The 15,069-nt window shown below is 38.6% G+C and overlaps 1 protein-coding gene across 2 annotated transcripts in view; it reads left to right on the forward strand.

The window, feature by feature from the left end:
• Window positions 1–15,069, forward strand: part of LOC128660401 (ubiquitin-conjugating enzyme E2 E2) — a 746,956-nt gene that overhangs the window by 287,690 nt on the left and 444,197 nt on the right. For both annotated transcript variants that reach the window (XM_053714227.1, XM_053714226.1), the window contains exon 3: window positions 13,111–13,161. In XM_053714227.1, the coding sequence (XP_053570202.1) occupies window positions 13,111–13,161 (51 nt within the window). The remainder of the gene's footprint in view (window positions 1–13,110; window positions 13,162–15,069) is intronic.

Genomic DNA, 15,069 nt, shown 5'->3' on the forward strand with positions numbered 1-15,069 from the left:
GTGTCCGGTCCACGGCCCGCCCTGGTTTTTTTAATCAGGTCTGATATTTTATTTTCTTTAACTACAGTCACCACGGTACCATATGGTTTCTCCTATGCAAATATTCCTCCTTAACGTCGGTCGAATGACTGGGGTAGGCGGAGCCTAGGAGGGATCATGTGACCAGCTTTGCTGGGCTCTTTGCCATTTCCTGTTGGGGAGGAGAATATCCCACAAGTAAGGATGACGCCGTGGACCGGACACACCGTTGGAGAAAGAAATTTATCAGGTAAACATAAATTCTGTTTTTTGCCAATATTATGATTGTGATGTGCACATCTTCACGGTTTTAATTGGCCACATGTACTATATTGTTTGTTCAACATACTTTACTTTGTGTTGCTAACATATACCCAAGGCCAGCACACAACTGGCCTATTGCTATGTTTAGACAGTTAGGATTTACTTCTTTCTGTACTATTAATAAATTATTTTTTGTTCTCAGTGATTGTACTGGTCAGAGATTCATTCCAATTGTTTAATTTAGCTACACTTTTGAGCTATTTTTTATTAAAAAAGAGTGCTTGATTCCCTATCTATACAGGGCCTTAAGAGATTTTTGATGGTCCTTGTTCTCCTCTTGTAGTTTGTTGAAGAATAATTTTTTATAGGGTCTGCACCACATTAAAATTATAATCTAGCCCTAGCATAACATTAAGGTTTTGTAAAGTTTGATAAAATTGTTTTTGGAAAAAGACACATTTATAGTAGCCATTTGTCCTGTACCCTTTTTGGTTTTATATATATATATATATATATATATATATATATATGTATATTCAATGCATTATTTATAATTTTTTACAGTATGTTTAATTATTTTTAATAAATATTATTTCCTTCCAAAGATAGGGAGAGTCCACGTTCCCTACTGTTGGGTAATACAACACCTTGCCACCAGGAGGAGGCAAAGACACTGCCAGTTGAAACGGTTCTAACCGAGAAACGCGTTGCATTTGAGGGGTGCCACTGTATACCCTTTTATCCACTCATCATAAACAACTGCTGTGTTGTTTTTTTATCTTTGTTTTTAATAAATAGCTACATGTTATTTTAAATGTACTCTGAGTGTAGTTCTTTTCCTACCTTCTGCCTTTGCTGATTGCTCACTGGGACCTACACCCCTGCACAACCAAGAATCTACATCTAGGGTGAGCTGCTACACCTCTCATAAAGTTACAGCCTGCCACTACCAGCACATAAGTGTGCTACAGGAGTATGTGAGTACCCATCTGTATCATCTAAGAGATATTGCCGGTTATACCTTTAATGGTTTGCACATGTAGTGCTTTCTTTGTTTGTTTTTTAATCTCTCACCAGCTACACATTTTTGCCTGGAGGGTGAGCTGTCACACCTATCTGAAATTGCAGCTTGTCTCTACCAGCACATAGGTGTGCTTCAAGAAGGTAGACAAGTCTGCTAAGGCTCTTAGTCCTTCTGAGCCGTCTACCTCTCAGGACTCGGCGTCCCGTGAGATTACTATCCTTGCTAAATTATCCACTCCACATGCAGTTCCCTGTAGCACATCTAATCCTCCATCTGGAGGGGGCTTTCTTCCTGCAGACTTTGCCACGCAGTTACAAAGGCAGTGTCTGCCGCCCTCAGTGCATTACCTCACTCTAACGCAAGAAAAAGGTTAATCACAGCTATCCTGACCCGGAGTCATCTAAATATTTATAGGATTTAGCTATTATGTCCCAGTTATCCGATGATGAGTTAACCTCTGTAGCTTCAGAGGTTGAACTTTGTAGGTCGGAGTCCTTAACGTCTAAGCCTCCTGCTGCAGAGGAACCGTCCTTTAGATTTAAAATTGAGCAATTGTGTTTTTTATTTAAGGAGGTTCTGTCTATGTTAGAGGTTCCAGAGGCCGCGCTGCCTGAAGAACCTATGATACCTAAATTAGACAGAGTTTACGAAGTCAGGAAAGTTCCTTTGACTTTTCCTGTGCTGGTTAAAGGGACACTGAACCCAAATTTTTTCTTTTGTGATTCGGATAGAGCATGCAATTTTAAGTAACTTTCTAATTTACTCCTATTATCAAATTTTCTTAATTCTCTTGGTATCTTTATTTGAAATGCAAGAATGTAAGTTTAGATGCCAGCCCATTTTTGGTGAACACACTGTGTTGTTCTTGCTGATTGGTGGATAAATTCACCCACCAATAAACAAGTGCTTTCCATGTTCCTGAACCAAAAAAATAGCTTAGATGCCTTCTTTTTCAAATAAAGAAAGCAAGAGAATGAAGAAAAATTGATAATGGGAGTAAATTAGAAAGTTGCTTAAATTTTCATGCTCTATCTGAATCATGAAAGAAAAAGAATTGGGTTCAGTGTCCCTTTAAGATGGCGAACATTATTAAGAATGAATGGGAAATAATTGGTTCTTCCTTTTCCCCCTTGTCTACTTTTAAAAAATTGGTCCCGGACTCTCAACTGTTTTTGTGGGGCTCCATTCCTAAGGTGGATGGTGCTATCTCTACGCTTGCTACATGTACTACTATACCTCTTGAGGATAATTCTTCGTCCAGAGAGCCGATGGATAAGAAAATGGAAACCTTTCTGAGAAAGATTTCTTAACATACAGGATTTTTGTTTCAACCGGCGGCTACAGTTGCCGGAGCGGCTACCTACTGGTGCCACTCTTTGTCGGAACTCATTGAGGTGGAGTCTCCCCTCGAGGATATTCAAGACAGAATTAAAGCTCTGAGAATTGCTAATTCTTTTATCTGTGATGCGAACATGCAAATTATTCGCCTAAATGCAAGGACCTCTGGCTTTGCGATCCTAGCCTACCAGGCGCTGTGGTTGAAGTCTTGGTCTGCGGATATGACTTCTATGTCCAGACGCCTTTCTCTTCCCTTCAAGGGAAAGATTCTATTTGGTCCAGGCCTGGACTCCATTATTTACATGGTTACCGGAGGCAAGGGTGCCTTATACCCTAATGTTTCTCCTACTTTTCCTTGTTCCCACGGCAGAATGACTGGGGTAATGAGAAAGTGGGAGGGATATTTAAGCCTTTGACTGGGGTGTCTTTGCCTTTTCCTGGTGGCCAGGTGTTGTATTTCCCAACAGTAAGGAATAAAGCTGTAGACTCTCCCTATCCGGAAGGAAAGGAATTTATTTGGTAAGCATAAATTATGTTTTTTAATATTTTTATATGTAACATTTCAAAAACGCACTTTGAGATGATCAATTCTTCATGCGTGCTAACTCAACACCGCATTAGACCAAACGCGCAAAACTTGAAGCGAGTTATGTATGTTTTACATTCATATATTCTTCACATAGAAAACAAAATTTAATTTGTATTAGTAAATACATATATATCTGATAATGTTAATGTAAGATAGATATACCGGTATAGGTATATACAGTTATATATTTATGCAAGTGAAGAACATTGGAATGTGAAATATATACAGTAAAATACATAAATACATCTGTACACACAAACACACCTATGTTTGTATATATGCATACATAAACATATTAAGACATATGTATGTATATAAACTTTATAGCCCTTTGCAGTCAAACACCTTGTGATATACCATAAAACTTTGAACCCTTATAACTTTTTTTTTATATTTGACTATTTTTTTATCAGATGTGTTTATATGTGTAACTGTAATTTCAAATGTATTTATGTTGTGTATAGCCCAACTTTTTTTCAACGCACTACCCTCTATGCGAGGTCTTCAGTCGCGCTAACTTGACGAGCGTAAAATGCGATTGCGCTCTAACATTTATTTTCATTTTGTAATATGAGCGCTATTGCTGATGTGCGCAAAAAGCTAACCCCCCCGATATCGCTCGCACATAAAAGTTAGCACGTCACTTGTAGTTTAGCCCATTGATAGCATGAATTCTGCCTAGCCACAATAAGTTTTTATATGCATGCTAGTGTTTTTTGTTATTATTTCACATTAAAATAATGAACCATTAACTTGTTTGTTTTTTGCATGTTTCTTATGTTTGACTGGACAATGACTTGGGGGATGTTGTTTGAGTAGATATATTTATATATTTTATATTTAATTGGACGTTATAATGCAAAAACTAGGAGCTCTGATTTATTAGAGCGTGTCCTGTTTGCTTTACTGTCCCTATCTAGCCCATATGTAACCCTTTTCAAGAGGGTAAAGTCCCTGTCAGGAGACTCATCCTTTGTAGCTCCAATTACATGGCCTGTAATTGGTGGCTACATGTGACTGCCACTGATTGGCTCACCGTACATGTTACATTTGGGAGCTGCAGGCTTGAATCTTTTGAGTGGGACTCCAGTTATGTGTTTAACCTGATCTCTTATAGTCTGGCATATTGCGCTATTGTAATGGTTTTGACTCTCTACCCCCACTGTCCCTCACACTCTCTTCCTACAAGTGTCTCAAATATATATATATATATATATATATATATATATATATATATATATATATATATATATATATATGCCTCTGCATTGACTGACACACGGCACAACTTTATACAGTAATATACTTTGTTACTCAGAGGTACAAACAAACAAGATCATCTGTTTTTGTGTTTGTCTTTCCTATTCTTCAGGAGCTTACTACTTTAATGTAATAGTAAGTTTCATGATCAGAGAGCAGTAAAATTGTTTGCTGGTTTAGGGAAATGTCATTGGGGCTCATTTTCTGTATGTTCCATGACTCTTTGTTACTATGCAGTGCCATGCAAATCCTCTTCCTTCTTTACACAAGCAGAACATATTCATAGATAAGAGCAAAAAGAAGGCAGCACTCAATGAATCCAATTACGTAAAACTTAGTCTTTAATGAAACAAGTTAAAATCAACCCTCATGACACAAGACATGGAAGGAGGAGAGGAGTCCTTACGCGTTTCATGCCGTGCGGCACTTAGTCATAGGATAACCCCACATACACTGACTCTGCTTTAAATGGTGAGTGTGTCCAATCACCAGCTAAACTGTGGTAACCATAGAAACAGCCACCATGCTTGCAGACATACAGTTACACATTAAAACATATTTATACACACTACCCTTGTAGTCATCCTAGATTCATGGCAGGGTTAACAATAGAATGTTCCTGAAAACAGCATGTGCCAGTTGACAGCTGCTGATTTTAGCTGCTTAGAAATGCTGCATTAACCCCAGAGCTGGAAAAAAACAACCTACTGCAACACATTTATAATGCAATGTATTACTAACATTACTTTCTGGGTTGCAATGCATTGCAGAGTTATTAGTATAATAACTTTTATTGGCAGTCAAGGGGTTAACTGAGTCCGCCAAAAACCTTGTAAATTCCTGCCAACACCTTAACTGCCAAGGAGATCAATGAAACCATTTCTTTGTAGTGCTTTTCCCCCTTTTTTTTTTGTAACCAAGAAGTTAAGTCAGCATTCTGCCCTGTGGCATTTTAATGTTGCTAAAATTCAGCTCGCAGCATTTTGAGGGTAGCTAAATGCCACATGCTGTTTTCACAATACCTCTGTGACTGGATACCATCTAGTGTGCAATTTACAGTCTTACCAACTCATATATTTAAATGCCTGTGTTTCTAGCACCCAACGGGTGGCAGTCTTTTCTGCTATTGTAGTCTATTGAGAAATAGATGGTAAAACATACCATTCGCATATTGGGTCTAAGATTAATAAATGTTGGCTAAAGAAAAGCAGAGCTTGCATTTTTTTCATCTCTGTCATGCTGAGCTGACACTTGCGTCTGCAAATAATGAGACTATTCTGTATGAACAGACTCTGCAAAGCAATCTGAGACACTTAAAGGGCTGAAAGGGTTTGCAGTCAAACCAGTCACTATACAGTTACTAAGAAATAAATGGTTTAAATTCTTTATGGAATTATGGATTTGTAAAGTAAATGGCTTCAAAATTAAGTTCACGTTTTCATGTCATAAAATATAGGCTCACAGCGCAAGTTAGATATTACAAAATATCACGTCTTGTTTGCAGCCCCAAGGCCATCTGCGTTTGCACTGAAAGGATGAGCAATTTGCTTTTGTTGAGCATTATTTTAACCTACATGGTCTAACAGCTTTTGACAGAATAAAAGGGTTTTGAATGTTTTATATTGTTCCACTGTGAAGTGTTGCTGATCGCTGATGATAGTAGCACATGCACACTACACACTTAAAGATGCATACTACATACTTACACACGCACACTACATACTTACACACGCAGACTACATGCTTACGCACACTACACACTTACACACACACACTACATACTTACACACGCACACTACAAACTTACAGATGCACACTACATGCTTGCACATGCACACTACATGCTTGCACACTACATGCTTGCACACGCACACTACATGCTTGCACATGCACACTACATGCTTGCACACTACATGCTTACACATGCACACTACATGCTTACACACGCACACTACACGCTTACAGATTCACACTACACACTTACAGATTCACACTACATGCTTACACACGCACATGCTTACACACGCACACTACATGCTTACACATGCATATTAAATGCTTGCATGCCCACTGGCACTTCATGCACACTACATATACTTTCCTGAATGCTTATGTACATTACCTGCACACTAGACATACTTGCCTGTATGCTCACTGGCACTTCCTGCACACTACATATACTTTCCTGTATGCTTACAGGCACTACCTGCACACTACATATACTTGCCTGCATGCTTACTTACACTACCTGCACACTACATATACTAGCATGCATGCTCATGGGCACTACCTGCACACTAGACATACTTGCCTGCATGCTCACGGGCACTACCTGCACACTAGACATACTTGCCTGCATGCTCACAGGCACTACCTGCACACTAAACATACTTGCCTGCATGCTCACGGTCACTACCTGCACACTTAACATACTTGCCTGCATGCTCATGGGCACTACCTGCACACTTGACATACTTGCCTGCATGCTCACGGGCACTACCTGCACATTAGACATACTTGCCTGCATGCTCACGGGCACTACCTGCACATTAGACATACTTGCCTGCATGCTCACGGGCACTACCTGCACACAAGACATACTTGCCTGCATGCTCACGGGCACTATATGCACACTGCATATAATTTACTGCATGCTCACGGCTGTACCTGCACACTACTGTTTAAACCTGCAAAGGTGTTAAATACACAGTGTATGTGCAGCTTGGGACTCCTAGTGCACTGCTGGTCCTGAGCGTATACTGTGGCTGATCCAATCAACAGCGCTAGTCACACAACTCAGCTATATAAGTAGTTAGTGCTGATGATGAGATCAGCGTCAGTTTCCCCTCAGGACCAGCAGTGGCAAACATCTACTATGTGTTTAACCCCTTTGTGCGGAGGGCTAATATGCTTTAATGAATTAGATAATGTAATTGTTTTGACTATTATTGCCCTTTAAATGGACAATAAGCTCACAATTTAATTTTCTGTAGAATGTTTGTGCAGTAATAAAGTGCTTTAAGTGACATCCAAATGGAATAATAAAAATAATTCTAATTTGTATTTTAATTTAACACTAGTGTCTCGTACAAACTATCGGCTAGATTACGAGTTTTGCGTTAAAGGTAAGGTAAAGTTGAGCACACTACTTAACGCTATGTTTACTATTTTTAAAAAACAACATAAGTTTCATTCATCATTCGAGTAATATTTCACATAATTACATATTTTTCTAACGTTGAACTATTGTTCCGACACCAATCTTTGTCCGCCCGACATTTTGGGAACTTTGATTGACAGTCGCTACCGATATTATAGACCAATCCGCTGTTTCCCCTTCAGGGGTTTAGCCCATCCATTCCGACGTCACTCGATGACTGAGCGCATGCGTCGGACTAAACCTACTTCCACCCGTGCTCGTTCGTGAGTCGCGCATGCTCAGTGTAAGTTCTGTAGCGATTGCTTTATTATCTTTCTGCCTGCGATCGACGGAACTCTTAGGCTCAATGAATCAATTGTTACAATCTCAACAATGTATCTGGCAGTGGGGGAAGTGGCGCATGCGCATAAGATCTATAGAGTCTGTGAACGCGCATTGAGCTGACGTAAGCAGAGGGGTGAGACCGCTTGCTGAAATAACATTTTACACTACAACGCCGTAGCATAAAACTCATAACTAAAGTGCTAAAAAGTACACTAACCCCCATAAACTACCTATTAACCCTAAACCGAGGCCCTCCTGCATCGCAAACACAATTTTTTTTAACCCCTAATCTGCCGAACCGGACATTGCCGCCACTATAATAAATATATTAACCCCTAAACCGCCGCACTCCCGCCTCGCAAATATTAGTTAAATATTATTAACCCCTAATCTGCCGTCCCTAACATCGCCGACACCTACCTACATTTATTAACCCCTAATCTGCCGCCTCAACGTCGCCACCACTATACTAAAGTTATTAACCCCTAAATTTAAGTCTAACCCTACCCCCCCTAACTTAAATATAATTAAAAGAAATCTAAATAAAAATTCCTATCTTTAAATTATTCCTATTTAAAAATAAATACTTACCTATAAAATAAACCCTAAGATAGCTACAATATAACTAATAGTTGCATTGTATCTATCTTAGGGTTTATTTTTATTTTACAGGCAAGTTTGTATTTATTTTAACTAGGTAGATTATTAACTAGGTAGTTATTAACTATTTAATAGCTACCTAGCTAAAATAAATACAAATTGACCTGTACAATAAAACCTAACCTAAGTTACACTAGCACCTAACACTACACTATAATTAAATTAATTCCCTAAATGAAATACAATTAAATAAAGTACAAAAAAAAAAAAAAAACACTAAATTACAGAAAATAATAAACAAATTACAAGATTTATAAACTAATTACACCTAATCTAATCCCATTAACAAGATAAATAACCCCCCAAAATAAAAAAGCCCTACCCTACACTAAATTACAAATAGCCCTTAAAAGGGCCTTTTGCAGGGCATTGCCCCAAAGTAATCAGCTCTTTTACCTGTAAAAAAAAATTACAAATCCCCCCCCAACATTAAAACCCACCACCCACACAACCAACCCTACTCTAAAACCCACCCAATACCCCCTTAGAAAATCCTAACACTAACCCCTTGAAGATCACCTTACCGGGAGAAGTCTTCATCCAACCGGGCCGAAGTCCGCAACGAAGCCGGGAGAAGTCTTCATCCAAGCCGGGCGAAGTGGTCCTCCAGATGGGCAGAAGTCTTCATCCAGACGGCATCTTCATCCATCCCGCGCAGAGCGGGTCCATCTTCAAGACATCTGACGTGGAGCATCCTCTTCATCCGACGGCTAACACTGAATGAAGGTTCCATTAAATGACGTCATCCAAGATGGCGTCCCTTCAATTCCGATTGGCTGATAGAATTCTATCAGCCAATCTGAATTAAGGTAGAAAAAATACTATTGGCTGATGCAGTCAGCCAATAGGATTGAAGTTCAATAATATTGGCTGATCCAATCAGCCAATAGGATTGAGCTGGCATTCTATTGGCTGTTCTAATCAGCCAATAAAATGCCAGCTCAATCCTATTGGCTGATTGCATCAGTCAATAGGATTTTTTCTACCTTAATTCCGATTGGCTGATAGAATTCTATCAGCCAATCAGAATTGAAGGGACGCCATCTTGGATGACGTCATTTAAAGGAACCTTCATTCAGTGTTAGCCGTCGAATGAAGAGGATGCTCCGCGTCGGATGTCTTGAAGATGGACCCGCTCCGCGCCTGATAGATGAAGATAGAAGATGCTGTTTGGATGAAGACTTCTGCCCGTCTGGAGGACCACTTCGCCCGGCTTGGATGAAATCTTCTCCCGGCTTTGTTGAGGACTTGGGCCCGGTTGAATGAAGACTTCTCCCGTTAAGGTAATCTTCAAGGGGTTAGTGTTAGTTTTCTTAAGGGGGTATTGGGTGGGTTTTAGAGTAGGGTTGGTTGTGTGGGTGGTGGGTTTTAATGTTGGGGGGGGATTCGTAATTTTTTTACAGGTAAAAGAGCTGATTACTTTGGGGCAATGCCCCGCAAAAGGCCCTTTTAAGGGCTATTTGTAATTTAGTGTAGGGTAGGACTTTTTTATTTTGGGGGGGGGCTTTTTTATTTTGTTAGGGGGATTGGATTAGGTGTAATTAGTTTAAAAATCTTGTAATTTGTTTATTATTTTCTGTAATTTAGTGTTTTGTTTTTTTGTATTTTAGATAATTTTATTTAATTGTATTTAACTTGGGGAATTAATTTAATTATAGTGTAGTGTTAGGTGTAATTGTAAGGTTGTTAGGTTAGGTTTTATTTTACAGGTACTTTTGTATTTATTTTAGCTAGGTAGTTAGTAAATAGTTAATTATTTAATTACTATTCTACCTAGTTAAAATAAATACAAACTTGCTTGTAAAATAAAAATAAACCCTAAGATAGATACAATGTAACTATTAGTTATATTGTAGCTAGCTTAGGGTTTATTTTATAGGTAAGCATTTAGTTTTAAAAAGGAATAATTTAGTTAATGATAGGAATATTTATTTCGATTTCTTTTAATTATATTTAAGTTAGGGGGTGTTAGGTTTAGGGTTAATAACTTTAATATAGTGGCGGCGACATTGGGGGCGGAAGATTAGGGGTTAATAAATGTTGGTAGGTGTCAGCGATGTTAGGGACAGCAGATTAGGGGTTAATATTTAACTAATGTTTGCGAGGCGGGAGTGCGGCGGTTTAGGGATTAATATGTTATTATAGTGGCGGCGACATTGGGGGCGGCAGATTAGGGGTTAATAAATATAATGTAGGTGTCGGGGCGGCAGATTAGGGGTTAATAAGTGTAAGATTAAGGGTGTTTAGACTCTGGGTTCATGTTAGGATGTTAGGTGTAGACATAACTTTTATTTCCCCATAGGAATCAATAGGGCTGCGTTAGTGAGTTTTACGCTGCTTTTTTGCAGGTGTTAGACTTTTTTCAGCCGACTCTTCCCGTTGATTCTTATGGGGAAATCGTGCACGAGCACGTTACACCAGCTCACCGCTGACTTAAGCAGCGCTGGTATTGGAGTGCGGTAATGAGCAAAATTTTGCTCAACGCTCACTTCTTGTCTTAACGACGGGTTTGTAAAAACCCGTAATACCAGCGCTGCAGGTAAGTGAGCGGTGAGGGAAAACTGCTCGTTAGCACCGCACAGCCTCTAACGCAAAACTCGTAATCTGGGCCTATGTCTTTAAGTCCCATAAATGGGCATTTCTAAAAGAAGAGTAACAGGACTTTGCTAACAGGAGGAGGGCCTTGCTAATGCAAGAGGGGGAAGGCCTTGCTAATGCAAGAGGAGGAGGGCCTTGCTAATGCAAGAGGAGGAGGGCCTTGCTAATGTAAGAGGAGGAGGGCCTTGCTAATGCAAGAGGAGGAGGGCCTTGCTAATGCAAGAGGGGGAAGGCCTTGCTAATGCAAGAGGAGGAGGGCCTTGCTAATGCAAGAGGAGGAGGGCCTTGCTAATGTAAGAGGAGGAGGGCCTTGCTAATGCAAGAGGAGGAGGGCCTTGCTAATGCAAGAGGGGGAAGGCCTTGCTAATGCAAGAGGAGGAGGGCCTTGCTAATGCAAGAGGAGGAGGGCCTTGCTAATGCAAGAGGAGGAGGGCCTTGCTAATGCAAGAGGGGGAAGGCCTTGCTAATGCAAGAGGGGGAAGGCCTTGCTAATGCAAGAGGAGGAGGGCCTTGCTAATGCAAGAGGAGGAGGGCCTTGCTAATGCAAGAGGAGGAGGGCCTTGCTAATGCAAGAGGAGGAGGGCCTTGCTAATGCAAGAGGAGGAGGGCCTTGCTAATGCAAGAGGAGGAGGGCCTTGCTAATGCAAGAGGAGGAGGGCCTTGCTAATGCAAGAGGAGGAGGGCCTTGCTAATGCATGAGGAGGAGGGCCTTGCTAATGTCATCCTGTTATTGTGATTGCAAAATAAGCAGTGGTAGGTGAAGGATAGCAAGCAGGGGAAGCTGTGGGATAGAGATTAGGGGTAGCTGCTGGCTAAAAGAGGAAAATATGTGAGGAATATAGAGGAAAGAAGGCAAAGAGAATAAAAAAAATATATATCTATATCGACAGTAAGTAATAGGCCTTTGTAAAGTGGCCTCTTTTATCATAGGATAACGTTATAGTTCTATAATTGGGATAAGATCAGATAATATACAGCATGTAAATCTTTCTGTTTAAGTATATTATAGCCATCTCAATGTCTTATTGACTGTTAAGACTTAAAGGGACACTCAGGTTAAATTAAATTTTCATGATTCAGATACAGCATGTAATTTTAAACAACTTTCCAATTTACTTCCATTAAAAAAAATGTGCACAGTCTTTTATATTTACAATTTTTGAGCCACCAGATCCTACTGAGCATGTGCAAGAATTCACAGACTATACGTATATGCATTTGTGATTGGCTGATTGCTATCACATGGTACAAGGGGAGTGGAAATATACATAGCTGAAATTTGTTATAAAAAAATCTACTACTCATTTGAAGTTCAGACTAAGTGCTATTGCATTGTCTTGTTATCTTGCATTTGTTGATTATGCAAATCTAATGTGTTGACTGGTCCTTTAAATTAGCAATTGCCTTATACATGCTGTGTGTAGATGAATTCTGTTGGTATTTTTGTACCAAGTTGTTCCTATTTCTTTCAGATTTATAAGCGGGTGGTATTACCACTGTAATGGGAACTATACCCATCATATAAGCCTATTTGTATATTACTGTTCAAGAAGGAATTCAATGAGAAATTCACCTACTCTCTTCTACTGATTATATCTCATTATCCAGCCAATCAAAGTGTGATTGTTTTTAATCAATGTTACTGGCTAGACAAAGAAGGATGAGATAAAAACAAATTAATTTCATTTTAGTTAGAACCTGTGGGGGTATATTATGAATGTATAAATCATAGTATTTGGTAAATGTGGTCTATTAAATAAACCAATTTAAAATATGTTTTTAAAGCTTAACGAACGTTTATATTTTTGAAGAAATATTTATTGTAGTTATCAAATATATGACACTTACATTATTCTTTTTTTATTTCTATTCAAGAATTCAGAAAGAACTTGCAGAAATAACACTGGATCCTCCTCCAAATTGCAGGTAATTAATAAATGTTTCTTGCAAAACTCAATCAATTTTCTAAATATTTCATTTTAAATATTACTGTTTATTTTATTTTTTTTAGACTAGAAAACAAATCTTTAGGCACTGATGTGTTATTTAGTAAAGCGCATAACAAAAACAAGGTGCGTTTATAGAGCTAGATAAGTGGAGCGCAAAATATTAGCACTGTTGTGCATCAACATTGCTCAAACGCAATCAATAGCGCATCTTTTTATTGCACTCCTGTAGCCTAGTTATTTTTGTATCACTCGAACAATGGTAAAACCAGATTGTGAGTTATTCTTTGCACAAGGCCACTCAAAAAATGGTGCACCCTGCGCTATTGTTTGCGCTCCACTTGTAATCTAGCCCATAATGTATATGGTTCCTCTTAGAGTTTTCAGAGCCTGTGATTAAGTAATAGATGAGTGTTTTTAATTGGTTGGCAGCTGCTGAAAAGCTGACAAAAGCAATCATGTCAGTTTGTTTTAAAAAAAAAAAAAAAAAAATCGCCATCGGATTAACTGCAATATCCCACTGAATGGGGAAAAAAATGATTGAAAGGTATTTAACTGAGAACTGGCGTTAAGGCAGTTTTGAAAATCAGACTGTAATTGCCAGAAGCATTACAGTTCTGTTTTCTTTGCTCTGTTTGACATTTTCATGTTTTGATTTGTTTGTTGCCATCGTTCGCAGGGTGTTATAGCTCTGCCGTGCAACATATTTAATGCATTTTATTACCTGTTACAGAATTCATTGTATTTAAAGGGACACTACCTCCAGGGTACTATTCTTTTTTCTGTTATATTTGCTATTATTTGTAATATTATTGTTAGAACTTAACTTTTTTTAAAGGGTTGTCTTTCTGTTTATACCACTGTAGACCTAGGGCTATATCTATAAATAAATTTACAGAATGCAATTTATATCTGTAACGGAATATATCAAAAGTTACTTTTTCACTCTCAGATTTCCTATTTTTAATTAAAAATTATTTTTTTATTCAAAGGAAATTAATTTGATTTTATAGTTGGAAAATAGATCACTGGTTCTTAAAGGGACAGTAAAGTTATAGAGCATGACATTTTAAACAACTTTACAAGTTACTTATATTTTCAATTTTGCTCAGTTCTTTTTGTATTCTTTGTTAAAAAGTAAAAATCTTAGGTGAGCTAGGAGCATGCACGTATCTTTAGTCATCTGGCAGCATTGTTTGCAACATTGTTTATAGCAGCATTATAGAATGTTGCAAACACTGCTGCCATAGACTGATATAGATAAGCCCACGCTCCTAAGCCCCTATCAGTCAACCTAGTATTGCTCTTCAACAAAAGATACCAGAAAACAAAGCATACCAGAAAACAAAGCAAATTTGATAATAGAAGTAAATTTGAAAGTTGTTTACAATTACATGCTCTATCTGAATCATTAAAGTTTAATTTTGACGTTACTGTCCCTTTAACTTATTCTGATTTAATAGTTTGAATACAGAAGGTAAATGGAATAAAGTGGCAGTTATGTATGTTTAAGGTCAAGCTGAATGTTTTTACCTTCCTTTTCTTCATATAAGTTTTCACAAGTAATTCTGCATTGTGGGGAGGGGGAGAGGGGCTGTAAAACAACAAACAAAAAAAGAGTAGACAGCACATGCCTGTTTTATTTAAGCTTTTAATGCCGTTATTCCGTTGTATTCCGTCACAATGGCACTAAGCTTTAAAGCCGTTATGACGGAATACAACGTCAATGCAAACGGCTGTCCTGAAACCTACTAGGCTTGCAGGATTTGATCGCGGTCTGGAGGGCGTTCCTAGCATCATAGACGCCCCCCCCCCCCAGACCCGATCCCATAATTTAAATCTCGCAATTGTTTGCACAATCGCGTGATTTCAATTTGGCTACATTGGA

This window comes from Bombina bombina, chromosome 5 (genome assembly GCF_027579735.1).
Source record: "Bombina bombina isolate aBomBom1 chromosome 5, aBomBom1.pri, whole genome shotgun sequence".
Classification (NCBI taxonomy): Eukaryota; Metazoa; Chordata; class Amphibia; order Anura; family Bombinatoridae; genus Bombina; species Bombina bombina.